The sequence below is a fragment of the Elgaria multicarinata genome, chromosome 3 (genome assembly GCF_023053635.1).
Source record: "Elgaria multicarinata webbii isolate HBS135686 ecotype San Diego chromosome 3, rElgMul1.1.pri, whole genome shotgun sequence".
NCBI classification, from domain to species: domain Eukaryota; kingdom Metazoa; phylum Chordata; class Lepidosauria; order Squamata; family Anguidae; genus Elgaria; species Elgaria multicarinata.
This window is the reverse complement of record NC_086173.1, coordinates 40,630,023-40,646,802: the sequence shown is the minus strand read 5'-3', so window position 1 is coordinate 40,646,802 and position 16,780 is coordinate 40,630,023. Positions and strand designations below refer to the sequence as shown.

At 44.0% G+C, this 16,780-nt stretch overlaps 1 protein-coding gene across 1 annotated transcript in view; it reads left to right on the top strand.

The window, feature by feature from the left end:
- Window positions 1-16,780, top strand: part of WIPI1 (WD repeat domain, phosphoinositide interacting 1) — a 48,005-nt gene that overhangs the window by 24,122 nt on the left and 7,103 nt on the right. Inside the window, exons 5-11 of the mRNA XM_063120036.1 lie at window positions 6,289-6,386; window positions 7,000-7,092; window positions 8,386-8,456; window positions 9,496-9,603; window positions 11,598-11,762; window positions 13,258-13,365; window positions 15,289-15,410. Coding sequence (XP_062976106.1) covers window positions 6,289-6,386; window positions 7,000-7,092; window positions 8,386-8,456; window positions 9,496-9,603; window positions 11,598-11,762; window positions 13,258-13,365; window positions 15,289-15,410 — 765 coding nt within the window. The remainder of the gene's footprint in view (window positions 1-6,288; window positions 6,387-6,999; window positions 7,093-8,385; window positions 8,457-9,495; window positions 9,604-11,597; window positions 11,763-13,257; window positions 13,366-15,288; window positions 15,411-16,780) is intronic.

Here is a 16,780-nt window from a genome sequence, read left to right as displayed (position 1 = left end):
CCTCACAATGTGGGGGTGACAGTAAGATTCATATTTAATTTTTGTGAACCACCCAGAGAGCTCTGGCTATTGGGCAGTATAGAAATGTAATACATAAATAAATAAATATTTATCTTCATTGCCCTTGTGGGGGGGGAATCTAACGTCATCACTTCCTGCAAGAAACCTGGTACACTAATCTTACTCCACAGAAGTGAAGAAGTTAAGGCAGGACCATTCATATGCCTTCCAAACTGCAGTGTGAATCTGACAGCCATAAAATAAATTCATGTCACTCAGGCCCTCGTTAGTCCATCCCAGCATGGGAGAACTACAAGCTGGGGGATTCATGCATTTATCAGCAAAGCGGGGGCAGGGAATGAGCTCAAGAGAGCCAGCAAGTCACCATGTGGATGGGGTGTTTGGCTTAGAGAGCTGTTTGTGTCATCTTGATACTAATAAGCCAACTCTTTCAAAATGTCTTCTCTCTTTTGCAGCACTTCCTTTGCCCAGCAGTTAAGGCTTCTTTAGCACCCTGAAACTGTACCTCAGGACAGTGGAGTCCCCCGTTCTTTCTTTTTCTGTATGGGGCTTCATGCTTCAACCCATTTGCTTTCAAACTATCTGACCAATGTCTGTCTATGCATCTCCAAAATGAGCTGGGAAACACAATAAAGCTGTGTAAAAATATGGAAATCTGTATACTCTGAGACCAACTTTGATCCTAAGATGACACTTTGTGTCTCTCTCAGGCTTTGAGGCCAACAGTGCAACCACAGTCTGCTGATAGTCCCAAAATATTGGGTTTGGCGTCGTTAATGCAGACAGAACACTCTGTATTAGTACAAGCAGATCATTGCCCCTCACCTGTGACAGGACTGCTGTGACATTCAGAAACATCAGCAGGCTGACATTTGTAAGGGTGTGTTTGTTTTAGCAGCAGCTCTCCTCCCCCCACCCCAAAAGCAAACATTGGCACCCCCAAGCCTAGCTGACAATGGTCAGGCAGAAGCAGCTGCAGTGGTGATGCCCCAAGTGCTGCAGTAGTGGTGGAGGTCAAAGCAAGAGTAGCAGTGCTCCAAGGAAAGTGGAGACTTGATAGCAACCACAGTGGCACATCAAAGGCCATGGGGCTAGAGACAGGCAGCCAGCGACTGTGCTCCTGGGGCCCTAGCCTGCTGCTACTGAAACTTGCTATAATTGCCTAGATGTAGTGCTACTCCAAGAGTGACACTGTGCTTGGGGCTTCGTAGGAAGTTAGAATGGTGGTCAGAGCACACACGGAAAATGCAAAGGGGACTGGGCAGATGTTTGTGATAGATCCTACGGTGGCCCAACAGCTGCCCAAGGATGCTGCATGGTGGAACTGGGCCAGAGTAAGCTGCATTGAATGCAAGCAGAACATCCCTCCCTCCCTCCCTCCTTCACATAATGCACCTAGAGTTGTCTAAGCAGAAGGCTACTCTGCGTGCTGTCTACTTAGACTGCTACATTTCTTCCACCTGACACATGCTGAGGCAAGCGTTCCAAGCCCAGGAACTGCAGGCCATTGAATCAATAATTTAGTTTGGGGTGGAGTGGAGTGGGGAATCTTTAATGGTCTGCTGGTTTGTGTGGTTTTTTTTAGAAAAATGTCCACGTTTCTGAATATGTACCGATGGATAAATGAAGTTTAGAAAGGAAATATGAGGTCAGGCACAGTATTTAGGGCAAAGATTAGAATATTGACAAAGACACTTGAAAACTGCATCTTAAAGGTTCATGAGCACTAGAGATCTCATGATGCAAAATATGTTTAAAGGGAAATGAGAGGCCAGCATCTGACGCTGAAGAGGTAAAGATAGATATATCACAGTAATACAATGAAGACAAAAATCACCAGGGAAAAATGAAGGAACCTAAAAGAAAGAGGAAGAAAAATATAAAAGAAATACAGACTCTAAAAGTATAAATCTAACATAAAGCATGGACAAAGTAATTCACATGCAACTTCTGGAAAGATGATGTATTCAGATAAGGACAGTAGAAATTGTTAACACTATGAATGTAGATTAGAAGAACGGTTGACAGTAATACATACATAGTACAAAAAGGACAGAACAGTCTAGGCAGTTTTTACACTCACCCCGGATCAGAAGGGCATTAATAAATAACATGAAATAAAAGATGAGAAAAATCTAGAAGGAATTCTAAAAGCATAAAAGTCTGATCATTTTTTTAAAAAAATGATATAAATGTTTATATCAATGTCAACATATAAATGTTTTCAGTTCAAATAAAGTCACCAACCTTTAATGCCAGTCTAAAATGTTGACATGAAAGTGTGTACTGGGTGGGGGTATGGATTCAGGACAGTTTTTTAAAAATAGTCTGAAGGGATGTTTGAAACTATGTTGTGAAAGAGCTAATAAAGATAGAACATAGAGCACATATACATAATATCTAACTTGGAGGCACATTACTCAGCTCTAAATAAACAGAAGTATAATTTTATCTGTACACCTCCCTGAGATCCTAGTGATATAGGGTGGGATACAAATGGGGTTTTTAATAAATAAGTTTAATAAGTAATCTAAGAAGTGACAAATACTCTGAAAGGTATGCTGGGTTGACTCCCCCTTATTTCTGTCACCCCCTAAAAATGCACTCCTAAGGGTTGAAATAGGATGGCGTGTGGCGCAGAGGGTCTCGCAGGAAAAGCAAAGTTTGGGTAATTGGGGAACATCCCCCCCCCCAACCTGCAGCAGTGCCTTCTGCTCACACAGTTATACCTTTGGATCCGATCCAGTGCTTCAAGTTTATGGGGAGAAGCTATTGAAGTGGAAGGGAAATACCTCACAATATCTACTTGGATATATGTCATGCAGAGTTCAATGAGATTTGCTCCCAAATATAGGTATGCACTGGATTACTGCCTTACAGAGCCATCATGCAGAAGTCTGGGTTGTTGGTGTCCATGGCAAAGGCATTGCCATCTCCTAAGATCCCTTGGGCTTTCAGTGGCCAGGTAGTGTGTATGATTCCCCACCCCATTTCCTAGTCTGTTTTTCCTCTCTGTTAAGTGTTCCCTCCTATTTGGTCCATGGGTAGAAAAATAACTATGCCACCTTTCAGACTGGCATACTTTGCCCCTTGTTCCACCAGGGGAACTTCTGAGGAACAGAAAACTTTGCATCTCCTGGAGTACCCTCTTTTGGCCTACAGTGGTGGGGCTTTGCAGTGCTGGTCAAGGAGGGAGTTCCACGTACCAGTGGCCTTCCCACTCCACCCGTGGAAGGGAGGTCTTCAGTGTCCCGTAGCCCCTGGCTTACCCACTCAGGGATCATAGGATTGTGTTCTTCTGTGTATATAAAAAGAACGTTAATAAGAGTCATTTTTAATGTAATTTCAATGTTCTTATTACAACTGTTTTATGCATTAATCATTTTAATAATGAGTAATAGACAGCTGTAGTAATAAAAATAAACACAGAAATCTAATAATGTTAACCGTTCCAGAGATTTTAAAAAAGGATTTTAGGTGTGTTCAAAATTAAAATAGAAATTGTGTTATTAAAAAACAAATTATTTTGGAAAGAAAATTTAACAAAGACAGCTGTTTTCAATTCCATAATAAAAATAGTGAAATAAGGGTTGAGATGAGATTGTTAAAAACAAAACAAAAACACCCTCAACATTTTAAGCAGAGTACAGTTTTCTGTTTCTTCTTGACATAATTCCCTTAAGATAACCTGGAGGTTCTCCTTTCTTTTTTTAAATAAATGTTCTTATGCTCTGCTGTTTACAGAGTTAATAAAAGACCATTTCTCTTTGACAGTGTCTTAATTTTTTTGTCTATCATCTTTGCCAGGTCTGCAGGAAAACAAACTAAATCTCAAATACTTTGACGATCAAGACTTGAGGTAACCAGGCAGGGACTGGCTTGAGCTTTTGAGTGGTTGTGGTCTGGCCACATGAAGAAAGTCAGCAGGGGGGCTTTTTCTTTGATGGTCAAACTCGTGGCCTCCTTTGGGCTACACTGACCATTTCTGCCTCCTCTCATTGTGCTACTTGGCCATGGCTCATGCTGATACGAACTCTCCATTCTACACTTGGCTTTCATGTACTTGGAATATTCTGCAAGCCAAGTCAGGAATATTTTGTTTGTGCCTCTTGATATTAAGTCAAGTGAGGGCCTCTCTCTTTGCAGGGCAGCAGCAATCCAGCCCTTTGTGCCTTCATGAAGTCAACTCTGTCCAGCTGAATTCTTTCCCAGGCCCTTCACAGTCTGTTTTCCTGCTTGACTCTCCCAGATAAAACCTCCAGCTGACTCACGGTGCCGCTGACTTGGTTTGTTTAGCTTCAGAATTCCCTAGATCCTAAGTCATCTCTGCTGATGGTTACAGGAAACAGACTTTACTAAATGTTCTTTTCAGGATTTTCTGCAGATTCTGAGGTCTGTCTTTTCAGGAAATTTCCTGGGTCTTTCAATGCAGTGATGTGGCTTGCCTGCTACACAGACCAGTTCCTGTATCATGTGACACTGCCATTTCTGCTCTCGTCTCTTCCTCAGATGTTCATGCCCACAGAGTCTTGCAAGTGTGACCCTTACAAGTAGTCGGTCTCTGACCTTAGTTATTCTCTATGATCAATTCTGTGTTGGAATGGTTCTCAGTGATCTTAATCTTACAGGCTGACTGATGCTAATGTGGGTGAGGTAAGAGGGCCGGGGGACTCAGGCGTTTTGATGAAATACGTCGGGCTCCCTTGCGAGCCAGCCAAAAGTGCAGCAAGCAGCAGAAGAAACCCAAGTGTGTAGAATCTACTCGGGTAGACCTGTTTTCCTGTAGCAGTGCAAGGTGGCCTTGATGAAAATATTTTAATGAGGCAGGCAGAATTGGGAGAGAGAGAGAGAAGGCACGGCAAGGCACGGCACATTAGTTGTTCCAGCTGGATAGGCTGAGTCTAGTGCTCTGTTTTTATCCTTTGGGTTTTTCAAGGAGGGGGAATCCAAGGGGAGCCTTTGAAAGAGGAGATTACATTTAGTCATCCCTAATTTGAACCCACATTTCTTTATTTAATTAGGAATGTTTCTGTAAAATGATACGCAAAGTGACTTGGAAAATTAAAAAATAACATCAAAAATGCAATACAAAATGCAACAAGAGCAAAAGTCTAAAAAAAGGTTTTGTCAGGAAAACAAATGATATCCACTTGAAAGCCTACTGGGTGGTGGCTGGAACTAACTGCGTAAAGCAGCACTTGCCTGCTATGGTGATGTGATACGCCCAGCATTTCCAACCCCCTGCGGCCATTCAGAAATCTGCAGAGCCAGTAATGGTAGCGTTGGTCTTACTATGTGCTTAGTGGCTAGAGAGGGGTAGCTGTCTCTTCATGTGGTTACAGTTGGCCCCAAACTTTTAAGCAGCTGCTGTGTGGTTCACAGGCACAGAGGAAATCACCACTCTTCCCAATATGGCAACAAAAGCGCTCCCTGCACTCCGTGTGCAGATGAACTCGATTCTTTGTCTGCATTTTTGTTTGCACATTGTGCATCAGACCGTGAAACTAGCAGTGCCAGCAGCTTCCCAAAGAGGTATCTCTCTGGCAGTCTCCAAAACAGGATGCTCTCGTATTTAAAGTGTGTAATATAAAGTGATGGGTGGTTTTGTGAGGAGGGGTTAAAACCCCAGAATGTGACTTTTTCTGGTCAAAGTCTTCATGTGCATTCTGGGTGAGGGATGAAAACTGAATGGAGCTGTACCCACACTTGCCTGTAGGTGTCGCTAGAGCCTGAGGGATTTCTTGCTGTAAGTCAGCAAAGCATTTCACCTCAGACTGTGGCTAGAAGTAGTTGTGGAAAAAGTGGGGAAAAACACCACAAAAAGGCAATGAGAAAAAGAGGCGACTAGCTCTGGTGCTATGAAATGTCAAAAAAGGTTTCTTTATTTTTCTTATCCGAAATATATTTTTAAAAAAATTCAAAAAAACTTGTACAACGCTCAACGTTTCGGATCTGGAGATCCTTTGTCAGGAGCTGTACAACAAAATGAATTACTTTTTGAAGTAATTATAAATTTGAAACCTTGTAGGTATTTTTTACAAGACCGCAGTCGTGTTTGTTCTATCTCCGTAAGCAGTCAAACCTCTTTTGACATTTCATAGCACCAGAGTGAGTCGCCTCTTTTTCTCTGTGGCTAGAAGTGCCCACGTGGTGCAGGTTTCACTTTCTCAATGGAAGCCACGCTAATGCCATTTTCCTGAAGCACCCTGCGTATACTGTGAGCTCAACGTCTGTGTGACCATGCCGTTTTCCCCCCCTCCTTGCTAGGTTTATGTGCACTTTCTATCAACCATTCCAATTCCTACTTGGCGTATCCTGGGAGCACGACTGTTGGCGAGATTGTGTTGTACGACGGATACAATTTGGTAGGTACAAAAGTGGCTCATTGCTAAGCTCTTGAGTCACAGTCTCGGCGATAACTTCATATGCACAGTTCTTTAACTTAAACATGCTGGTATTTATACCCACTTTCAGCTCCTATTCAGTTCTGGGCACACAGGAAGATGCCTTATTCCCAGTCAGACCATTGGTCCATCTCGCTCCGTGCTGTCTACAGTACAGTGACTGGGAATGTCTCTCCAGGCTATCAGAAAGTGTGTTTTTCTTCTCACTACCTGGACAAGCCAGGAAATTGACAGAGCAGACCTAAATTCCAGTGGAAGCAGATTTAAGGATTCTCTTTTAAAGGGGAATATCATTCTCCATGCTCCTAAACTTTTTTTTTATGTGAATGATGGTAGAATAAAGCTCATGCCAACCCTTCCCAAGTTGCCTCTGCATAAAGGGCTACTCAGAAGTGAAGTGGAGAAGACGTTTGACCACTTAATACTGTACTGAAAATTCTCTTGTTTTGTTATTTTGGTCAATAACTTGAAGGAAAGCTTAAAAATGCATGGCTTCTTTCTTTTCCATGCGCTGAGACATTCTTTGGCTTCTAGTTAAACCATTCTTATATTCCCCCACCCCACCCCCCAACAGAGAGATGTCTGTTCGATCTCTGCCCATGATGGGCCTCTTGCTGCCCTGGCCTTCAACTCCACGGGGTCAAAGCTAGCAAGTGCTTCTGAAAAGGTGAGTGAGCAAAATGTCTCTTATTAGAGAGAATGCTTGTATTTTCCTAGAGAAGCAGGGCATTAGAGGAATATGGAGTGTTTGTTATTTCAAGTCATTGGTAAATCTATTTTCTTTTTCTCCAGGAAAAGGCTTCTAGAATTTCATTGAGTTCTTTCTATTTTAAGCTTATGCCGCCTTGCTTTGCCCTCAGCACAGAAAAATGTATTCCAGTACTGCATATTTAAAAAGTTCATCTAGGTATTTGATAATGTTCATGTTAGCACGAGTTTCTCCACCCTTCCAATATTCCCTTGTCTTCTTCCAGCTCTTTATAAACTATGAAGCTGCAGGGTTGTTTTGACATTTCAGACTATTCTCATGTCTGCATATATATGAATGATGTTTGTGAAAATGATGTGAATATGTGTGTTATGTATAATATTAAAAATAATTTTAAAAATAATAATATTGGGTGCCTAACAAACCTGTTCTTTTAAAATGCTTGGGATTTCAAGGGGCTGTGGAGGAGTCAGAGGAGTAGAAAGCTAATTATTATGAGGCATTTGGCAAAGAAGTAACCATCCTACATATCATTACATGCAGCACAAGAAATGGCCGTGAGTAGAAATAGGTTGCACATTTTGTCATCCAAAGCATACTTATTTGGGAATAAGTTCCATTCAAAACTGTGGGATTTGCTTCCAAGTAAATATGTCATGATAAAGTTGCAAGGCCTAAGCACACATGCACCATGTACACTGATGGTGCTATATAAATAAATAAATAATAATAATAATGTAGCTTAATCCTAAGTATGCTTACTCACATATAAATCCTGCTGAGTTCAGTGGAGTGTGCTGCCTAATAATTGCGCTTAGGATTGTGACAGTAGTTAGAAGTTTCATTGAAAGCAATGACTTCCACATATTATATATTTAAAGTGTTTCCCCCTTGCTTTTTAGTCAGAAAGGCCCCCAGAGTATCTTATAAAGACCCATAGTATGACAGTCCATACCCTCAGACCTACAGTCAAAAAGACATGGCACGCAAGGAAAAAGAGATGGGGAAGGAGAAGGAAAAAAGCAGAGAGCGAGAAGACAGAGTGTTTACGATCAGAGTATCTCTTTTAGTATTATCTGCTAATGTTGGGAGATGTTTCAGATAGTTTGTGTGTCTGTGAATGCTCTCTGTCTAAGTGGTTTCTGCATCTTATAAACTCTTTTGTGAAAGCACCAAGGCAAAGTGCTGCTATGCCCCATTTGTTCTGATTGCTGCTTTGGTGACTTCTGTGCCTTATATATTTTCCTTCAGGGAACTGTCATTCGTGTTTTTTCCATCCCTGAAGGACAAAAGCTCTATGAATTCAGAAGAGGAATGAAGAGGTCAGTTTGATGCTTGCAAACCAGTGGCCCGGAGTAATCAGTGGGCATATGAAAGGCCTCCACTCCTACATATTTATTTATTTATTACATTTCTATACCGCCCAATAGCCGGAGCTCTCTGGGTGGTTCACAGAAGTTGGTGTGCTTGGCATTCTGAGAGTCCTTTCCTAGGAAATGTTTGCCTGGGTGGTATGTAGCTGCTCCTCCACCAATCTTCCCAGCCATTGAATGCCACACATTTGGGGAATCCTCTTCTTTCTATGGGACTTGCTGCTGGCATATCTGGCAGGTGCAGTGTTGGTGTAAGGCAGAGGTGAGCAACCTGTGGCCCTCTGGATGTTCTGGCCTGCACTTTCCATCAGCCCAAGCCAGTGGTAAGAGAAGCTGCGAGTTGTAGGCCAAAGTTGCCCACCTGTAGTTTAAGGTTTTAACAGTGCAGTCTATCTTCTTTGATTGGAGGGGGGTAAGAGACCCCCCAATCAAGAAGATAAAGCACCAGGAGGCTCTGGGAAATTGCTATCCAGACACATCTCTAGGAAAATGACAAAATGTATTTTCCTCATAACTTTTTAAAGCACAGGTCCATTCCCACAAGTCCTACTGATGTCAGGAGCTCTTTGAAAATGTAGTATGGGAGCCAGACTATATGCATCTATCAGACAGTCGGATAGTCTCCATTTAGCAGATGAGGGGGGCTGGGGGGAAAGTGGCCTAAATGAATTTGTGGCTGAGCTGAGATTTCGCAGCTCATTCTCTTAACCACATTGCTTTTCTACCCCTACATATTGTCAGCCCAGGAAACAGATATTACAATGCCTCATGGAGTGTCAGTCAAGTTTATTGCTTTTGGCCAATGGCCTTTGCATAACCTCATGGAGTGAATGATGTGCAAAGGGTTCATTTGAGTATATTACATTCGCTGCTGCCCTTTCGGGCAGAGTGCTCGGAAGTGCTGAATGTTGTGCTCTGCCTAGCTTGAACTGGGCTCTTCCTGCTTCCTGCCAGCTGCAGTCACCCTCTTTTCTTCCCTTGGCCCCAGGTACGTGAACATCAGCTCTCTAGTGTTCAGCATGGACTCGCAATTCTTGTGTGCCTCAAGCAACACTGAGACTGTGCACATCTTTAAACTGGAACATCTTACAGACAGGTGGGTATCAGAACTGGTTTGAGTGCTGCGGGGAGCCTAGCTGCATCCTTGAAATATCCTCTTGGCACGTTGTTGCTGATGTGGAGTTGGGAGAGCTGATGGGAGAGGACGCCTCTCCCTCTCTCTCTCAGCAGGAAGAAGTGTCTCACTGCAGGCAAGGCAAGGTCATAGGCAGCCAAGGTTTACTGGAAAGAAATCTCTCCATCATCTGTCTCAACCTGCTCCAACTTTAGCCATTTTCCAAGAGGAATCCATTGCAGTTTTGACTTAGCTGTGTGATTTAGCATTGATTTAGCCCAGCAAAAGTCTGGGCACTATGGTTAACATGGCTCACGCACATATCCGAGTCATCATTGTCAGTTTGGCCCCAGGGTATTGGCTTTGGGCACGGGTGTGTTCAGACTGAATCCTTTTCAGCTGGTCACTGCAAAGGGGGCTTTTGCGTGGCTTACAGCCAGCAATATGGGCCTACATAGTTTAGACGCAGTTGTGATGCCATAGTGGGATACACCTGTGGTTGAGGGATGGGGCTGTTAGCACTGGCGGGGTGGGGGAGTGGATGCTGGGTTGTGGGATCAGTCGGAGAGCCAGAGAGAGAAGAAAAGAAGGAGCTTGGAACTACAGCTGAGGATCGAGATGAAGATGAAACAAGCACTTCTTGATCCAAGACTCTTGACTTTGTTGTCTAGCTAAGGCCTGGCTTTCTGGCCACAACATTTACCCAAATCTTGCACAGTCTTCTTTACTAGGGAGATGGCAATTTTACAGCTCCATTACCAGCACAATGCTGAAGAGAGTTGTGGCTGATCTTGCCCCCAGTCCTTGCTGAGCCAACTCAGTTCAAGACCTGCTCCTAGCAGAGACAACTGCCCTTGGCCATATATGCATACCAGGCGTCACCAGATGAGAGCCTGGGCAGGCCTTGCATTGTGCCTTTTGATTACTATATCAACATGGAACTGCTGCATGGTAACCCCAGGCTGAGTTCTAAGCAGGGGCCACTGGGGGCTGGAGCCATCAGGGAGGCAAACAACAGAACCTGCCTCGAACATAATGTTGGTTGTTCTGGTAACAAAGCCAATGTAAACATTCAAAATGTATAACTTATGCACAAACCATGAGAAGTAATTTACTCTCATTGCTAAGTTTTGTTCATCCTGTGTTAAATTTAAAGTTGAGCACTATCCTTGCTTACCACGGACTGCTTTTTTGTAGCCATCTATTAATGCCTGGTGCTTTCGTAATGACTTTCCGTGAAATGGGCCGTCATTGCTCAGGGCGTATCTAATGGATCACTGCACTCACCTCCCTGCATAGGAGAGTCTTGCCCAATTTATCGTGGAGACACATAATGGCCTGTGGCATTATTGCCAAAATATTCTCCATGTTGGGGCTGACAGGTTAGATGAGGCAAGCACAATTGTGCTGGCATTATTTGAAGAAACTTCTGACACACCCACACATTAGGTAACTGATACAAATTTCATTTGCATATAGGTTTCAGGCCTGTTTTTGTATATTTGTATGTCTGTGTACGTGGCACTTCAATATGTTTTATAGAGAAATGGTCATAATCCAAGTAGCCCATGTTTTAGAGAAATGGCTCTCACTTAATCTAGTATCAGAGGCAGTAAGCCTATGTACACCAGTTGCTGGGGAACATGGCTGGGAGGGTGCTGTTGCACTTGTGTCCTGCTTGTCGGTTCCTGGTCAACAGCTGGTTGGTGACTCTGTGAACAGAATACGGGACTGGAGAACCCTTGGTCTGATCCAGCAGGCCTCTTCATGTGTACTTAAGGTGCTTACAGTCTAAATGGTGAGATTCCAAAGGGGAATTTGGTGGAAGAGGCAAGAATAAGAAGAGATGAATGGTAGCCAGTGAAGCTACATGTGTTTAGGCTTCGGGGCTGAGGACCATATTGCTGTTAAATTGATGCTCCTTGTTATGTATACTGGATTAGGAATCTTAGCAATTGCTACTTTGTTCCTCCTAGCCGGCCAGAAGAACCCCCATCTTGGAGTGGCTACATGGGCAAGATGTTCATGGCCGCTACCAACTACCTCCCTTCTCAAGTGTCAGGCATGATGAGCCAGGACCGGGCCTTTGCCACCGTGCGCTTGAACATTTCTGGACAAAGGAACATCTGTGTGCTTTCCACGTACGTAAGCTGTGGCTATAGCAACTGAGCAGTGGCTCCTTCTGTTTACAGAAAACCTTCTTTAAGCAGCACAGGGCAGAACCACTTCTCTGCTGCATTAACCTCCCCCTGGGTTCAGTTAGTCTCAAAGTTTATTAGTTGTGTCTTGACTGCATGGCAAGACAGAAGTTCTAAGTGTTCTGTATCACTGTTCTTGTATCTCATGCCCTGGGCTGCTGCAAGGTCTATCTTTTCCATATTCAGGGGAGCTACTGAGCGCAAAATCAAGACAATACAGCATTATAGTCTACAGCCGCTTTGTTTGATGCTTCACGTCTGAGAGGGACATGATCATTTGAGGGATAACCTGGGGCTGAATCTGCCAGATCTAGAAGGGAAAAGAGAAAACATTGCAGTGCTCTCTTTGTAGGGGTTGCTGTCTACCAGGTAATAGACTCAGGGTTCCCTCAGCCTGAGACCTAGGCAGGAAGCTAGCAGAAAAGGCATGGAGCATCTCCTTTCCATGGGCCCAGTCTGCCCTGTGAGGTTCTCCTGGTGTGGCATGTCCCCTTTCCTTCAACACGCCCCCTTACCTCTAATCCTTTTGTGAGATTCCCACCCCACCCCCAAGTTACCAGCTGCCGGCGTGCGGTATGTGCTTTTCCCACACATTCCAGCTTTCTTGTCTCTTCGTCCTGGTCATTTCCAGAGCACTTGGAAAGTCTTAGCTCTGAGTGCTTCCATAACCTTTGTTACTTTCTGGCCAATTTCAGATTTGCTCCAGCGCAATCTCTGGGACACCTTTGATAGTTTCTGGAGGCAGCGTGTTTTTCTGCCCCTGGATGCCCCTGTAGGTGGTGGTTCCCACTCAGCCAGGATTAAGCCTTCTTGGTTAATGATTCTTTTCCAATATCAAAATTGTGAATGAATGTATTTAGTGAGGGGAGTGGGTGGGATGTTCTCTGAAAGTGCTGCCCATGCTTTCTTCTGAGGAGACATGCATGTTGGCCCCACCTACTGATGGAATGCTCCCCCCCCATGACTGTGTGGGCCCCCAGATTGGAATTTTGCCCTCGGGTTGAAAAAGATTTTCCAACCCAGAAGTACATGAAGGAAACCTCTTTTTCCTTGTTCCAAGCATTATACTGAAGGCATATGTTGGGTGATGCTCACAGTGGCCGCATTTTGGGAGACCTAATCTAGAAGGTTTCCTCACTAATGTGATGGTTAGTGCAAGTCCTATAGACCAAGCCCGGTACTTCTACATTTGCCCCTTCCATATGCATATAGATGCTTTCCCACTACTTCTACCTACTTACATAGTACTTGCACAGGAGAGCATCTACTTATCCAGGTACAGGTAACATTTACTGTTAAATATCTCCCAGTATTCTGGCCAAATGAAACAGCACTCATGGCAGCCTAAGGCAAGCAAGTGAATGACCGCCTCCCCAGCCCCAAACGCATGAACCCTTTGAGAGTTCTTTCAATACCCCTCCTGTGCATTTCTTGTTAGGATCCAAAAGCTGCCTCGGCTCTTAGTTACAACATCTGACGGACACCTTTACCTCTACAACCTGGACCCTCAAGATGGAGGAGAGTGTGTTTTAATCAAGAAACACGGGTAACAGAGCTCAGCTGTTCCAGCACTACTGGGAAAATGCATGAGGATGAATTTTTAGCACAGAAAAAGGGAAACCACAGGCTGTAATAAAATCATGCCCTGGAGCTTTTCAGTTTTGTTTTGGGGGAAAGTATACAGTTTTACCTCCTGAGCTATGTGAGAATTCGAGAGCTGCATTGCCTTCTAACACAAATCTCAAATGGCTCCTGATCCTCAATCATGCAGAGAAGGACCCTCCTCCAAATGTTAGCATTGACCTGGTTTGCACGTAACACTAACCCATGGTTTGTTGTCTTGCCCAGGTTTGTGTTAACACAACACAACAAACCATGCTTAAGGTTAGGTATGAGTTGAATGTGGGTTGTTGTTGAAGTGTGGGTTGTAGTGTGAATCCAGCTGTGCTAACAAAATCATGGTTTGTTAAACATGTACAATTCATGAAGAGAACCCATGGTTTGTTGTTGGGCTGTGAATGGTGGGTTGTCTGTCGTTAACAAATCATGTTTGTTAGCATGGCTGGGTTCATACAACACAACCCATGTTTCAACAACCCATGGTTCACTCACAACCCACACTCAACCCGTACTTAACCTTGAGTATAAGTTGTCATGTGTGAATCCTGCACCCATGGTTTAAGCAAACCAGAGTTCACAACCCAACAACAAACCATGGGCTCCCTTTCTGGGCTGTTTGTGGACAACAAACCACAATTTGTCAGTATGGCTGGGTTTGCACAATATGACAACCCAAACTTCAACAAACTATGGGTTAGTGTTATATGCCAACTAGGTCAGACTGAGTAAGTCAGGCACAGGGAAGCATGCAGAGTATACTAAGTTGCCTCCATGGTTGATTTGAGGGGTACTTCTATTTAAATTAGAGACAGCTGAAGATGGCAGTAAAGGCATTTCCCTCATCAGTATGCTGGCAGTGCCAAGCCTTTCAAGTGGGCTCTAATCGCATAGCTAGGAATGAATTTACTGTCCATTTATAACATCTGATTAAATTCAAGTTAGAGGCTGAAACTAAAATCAGACCTGCTTTAGCATGCCCATCTCATTCAGATAACACCGTCACTCCCATGTTCTTCTGGCCATGAGTCTGCACAAGTCCTGGGCATCTCTAAAGCTTAACTTCTTGCCTGAATGACTGTTCATATATTGCCTAAAGTTCATCATAGTGGCTGCACCCTCATATTCAGATAGGGAAAGAGAGGTGGCTGTTCCCAGCTACAGGGAAATTAAGTCCACATGTAATTATTGATGATTATGATTAGATGGTTTTTCAGAATATTGCGAGGGCAAGTCGGGGCATTGTTTAATGTCAAAAGCTGGGTGTGTCAGAGCAACTGAGAGCCCTGCCCTCTGCTCTGGAAGGAAGCTTTGTTCCTTCATTGCGGTGTGAAGATAAGACTGTAGTTGCTCAGTGGTGAATCAAAGGCACTTTGGATGTGCTCTGATGTATATTCTGTACTGTATAAAATAGGCTGACCTTATGGAAAGGAGGACAGAGCTCCTGTATTTTTAACAGTTGTATAGGAAAGGGAATTTCAGCAGGTGTCATATGCATGCAGCACCTGGTGGAATTTCCTCTTCATCACAACAGTTAAAGCTGCAGGAGCCCTGCCCTTTTTTGTATCTGGTCACACTAGTATAGCTCCTGCAGTTTTAACAGTTGTGATAAAGGAGGAATTTCACCAGGTGCTGCATGCATACAAGTGACACCTGCTGAAATTCCCTTTCCTATGCAACTGTTAAAAATACAGGAGCCCTGTCCTCCTTTCCATAGGGTCACCCTATCGTTGCCCAACACAGGCAAACGTGCACAGACATTGTCAACGTTACTGGACATGGACTGGAGATGTTGACGACTTGCTTTATTCCCATTTCTTCCCCTCCCCTTTCTGGGCTCATTTACAATCAGCTTGCTTGACTTGGGAAAGACAGAAGAAAACAAAGAAAACGATCTCCGGCCTCCAGCTGCTCAGACTTATGCTGCTACAGTAGCCAGGCAGAGTTCAATGCCTTCGCCTTCTATGATGCCAGGTAAGGGCTGGATTGGATTCGCCATTCGCTTTAACTTTTGAAGGCTACAGGTTGCTGGATTTTGCCTGATCAGATTTGTTGACAGCTATGTATCCCCAAATAATGGAGCTTCTGCGCATCGGCCTTGATAGCCTTAGGACAACGTGCACACTTCTCTTATTTGATATCTCTTGAGATCCTGTACCTGGTGCACATCTGGGACTGTGGGAGGTGGGGTTGTTCTGACCATAAGCAGAAAGTCAGATGCTTTCCCAGCACTCAATTATAGATCGCTTCAGGTTCAGACAAAAGACACTGAAGCAGCTCAGCACACTTTGGTGACTTCCGTGAGCACCCAAACGGGAATCCGTTCCAATGGAGAGCAGAGTAGCAAGGCCAAGCCACTTGCATCACATGATATAAAATCATCAAGGCTGAGTGCCTCTGCAGACGAGCAGAAAAAGCACAGCACAGGCTACAGAATGGAAGATCCTAAGAATCTCGGCATCCATAAAGTGAGAATTTACATTACCTTGGTGGAGGTCTTTATTTTAGTTTACCTTTTTTATTGTTTTTAAGCACTCAGCCCTGCAACCAACCACAAAATAGTAATAAAGCCTTTTGGACATCCTGTTTTGTCCCGTGTTGCTTACAAATGCTAAGTACATGCTATTAGGAATACCCTAGCCCATGGGTTTTCTGGTGTTTGTGCAGTTCTTCTGAGGGGCTGAGAGTGCTAGCAGGCATCACAAGTGCATCTCCGTGCAACCCTTTCCACCACAGCCCATTCCCCAAGGGCCATCTTGCTAACTAGTCCTGGAATGTCCATGGGCGGTGTTTGCTGAATCAAGTCAGGCTGAGTTGACCTACAGGTACGGGAGTGCGTGGTTCTAGGACCTGAGAACCAGGCAGCTTACTCTGTAGTGTTTAGATTTCTCAAGAACTACCTCACATGCCTCATGAGTAAAATAAATCTGTCCTCTGTTTATGACCAAGTTTAATTAATCCTCAAAACTCAAACACTTTGTAGATGCACTGTACTTTGAAGATTATAAATCTGCTGCTAGCACCAAATGTTACTACTCTCCCCAATCAGGGCTTGCCTTGTGTTGTATTTTTGCCTGGGAATTCATGCATATCTCCAATCTCTACTTTATCTCCCAATTGCCATTTCATTTCGTCTTTTTCTCAGCTGTCCTTTTCCTGAGCCCTGCCTGGAGAGACATTCTCTGTGCTTGTTTCTAGCCATTTCAATCTGTGTCAGCGATGGAACCCATTAAGCATTGTTGTCCCTTGTAGACATCAAAAGCACTGTTCAAGTGTAAAGGCCTATCCAGCTTTTGGCTATTGGGGCCGTGCCCCAGGCTTATGCATTTCCTCCATCCCATTCC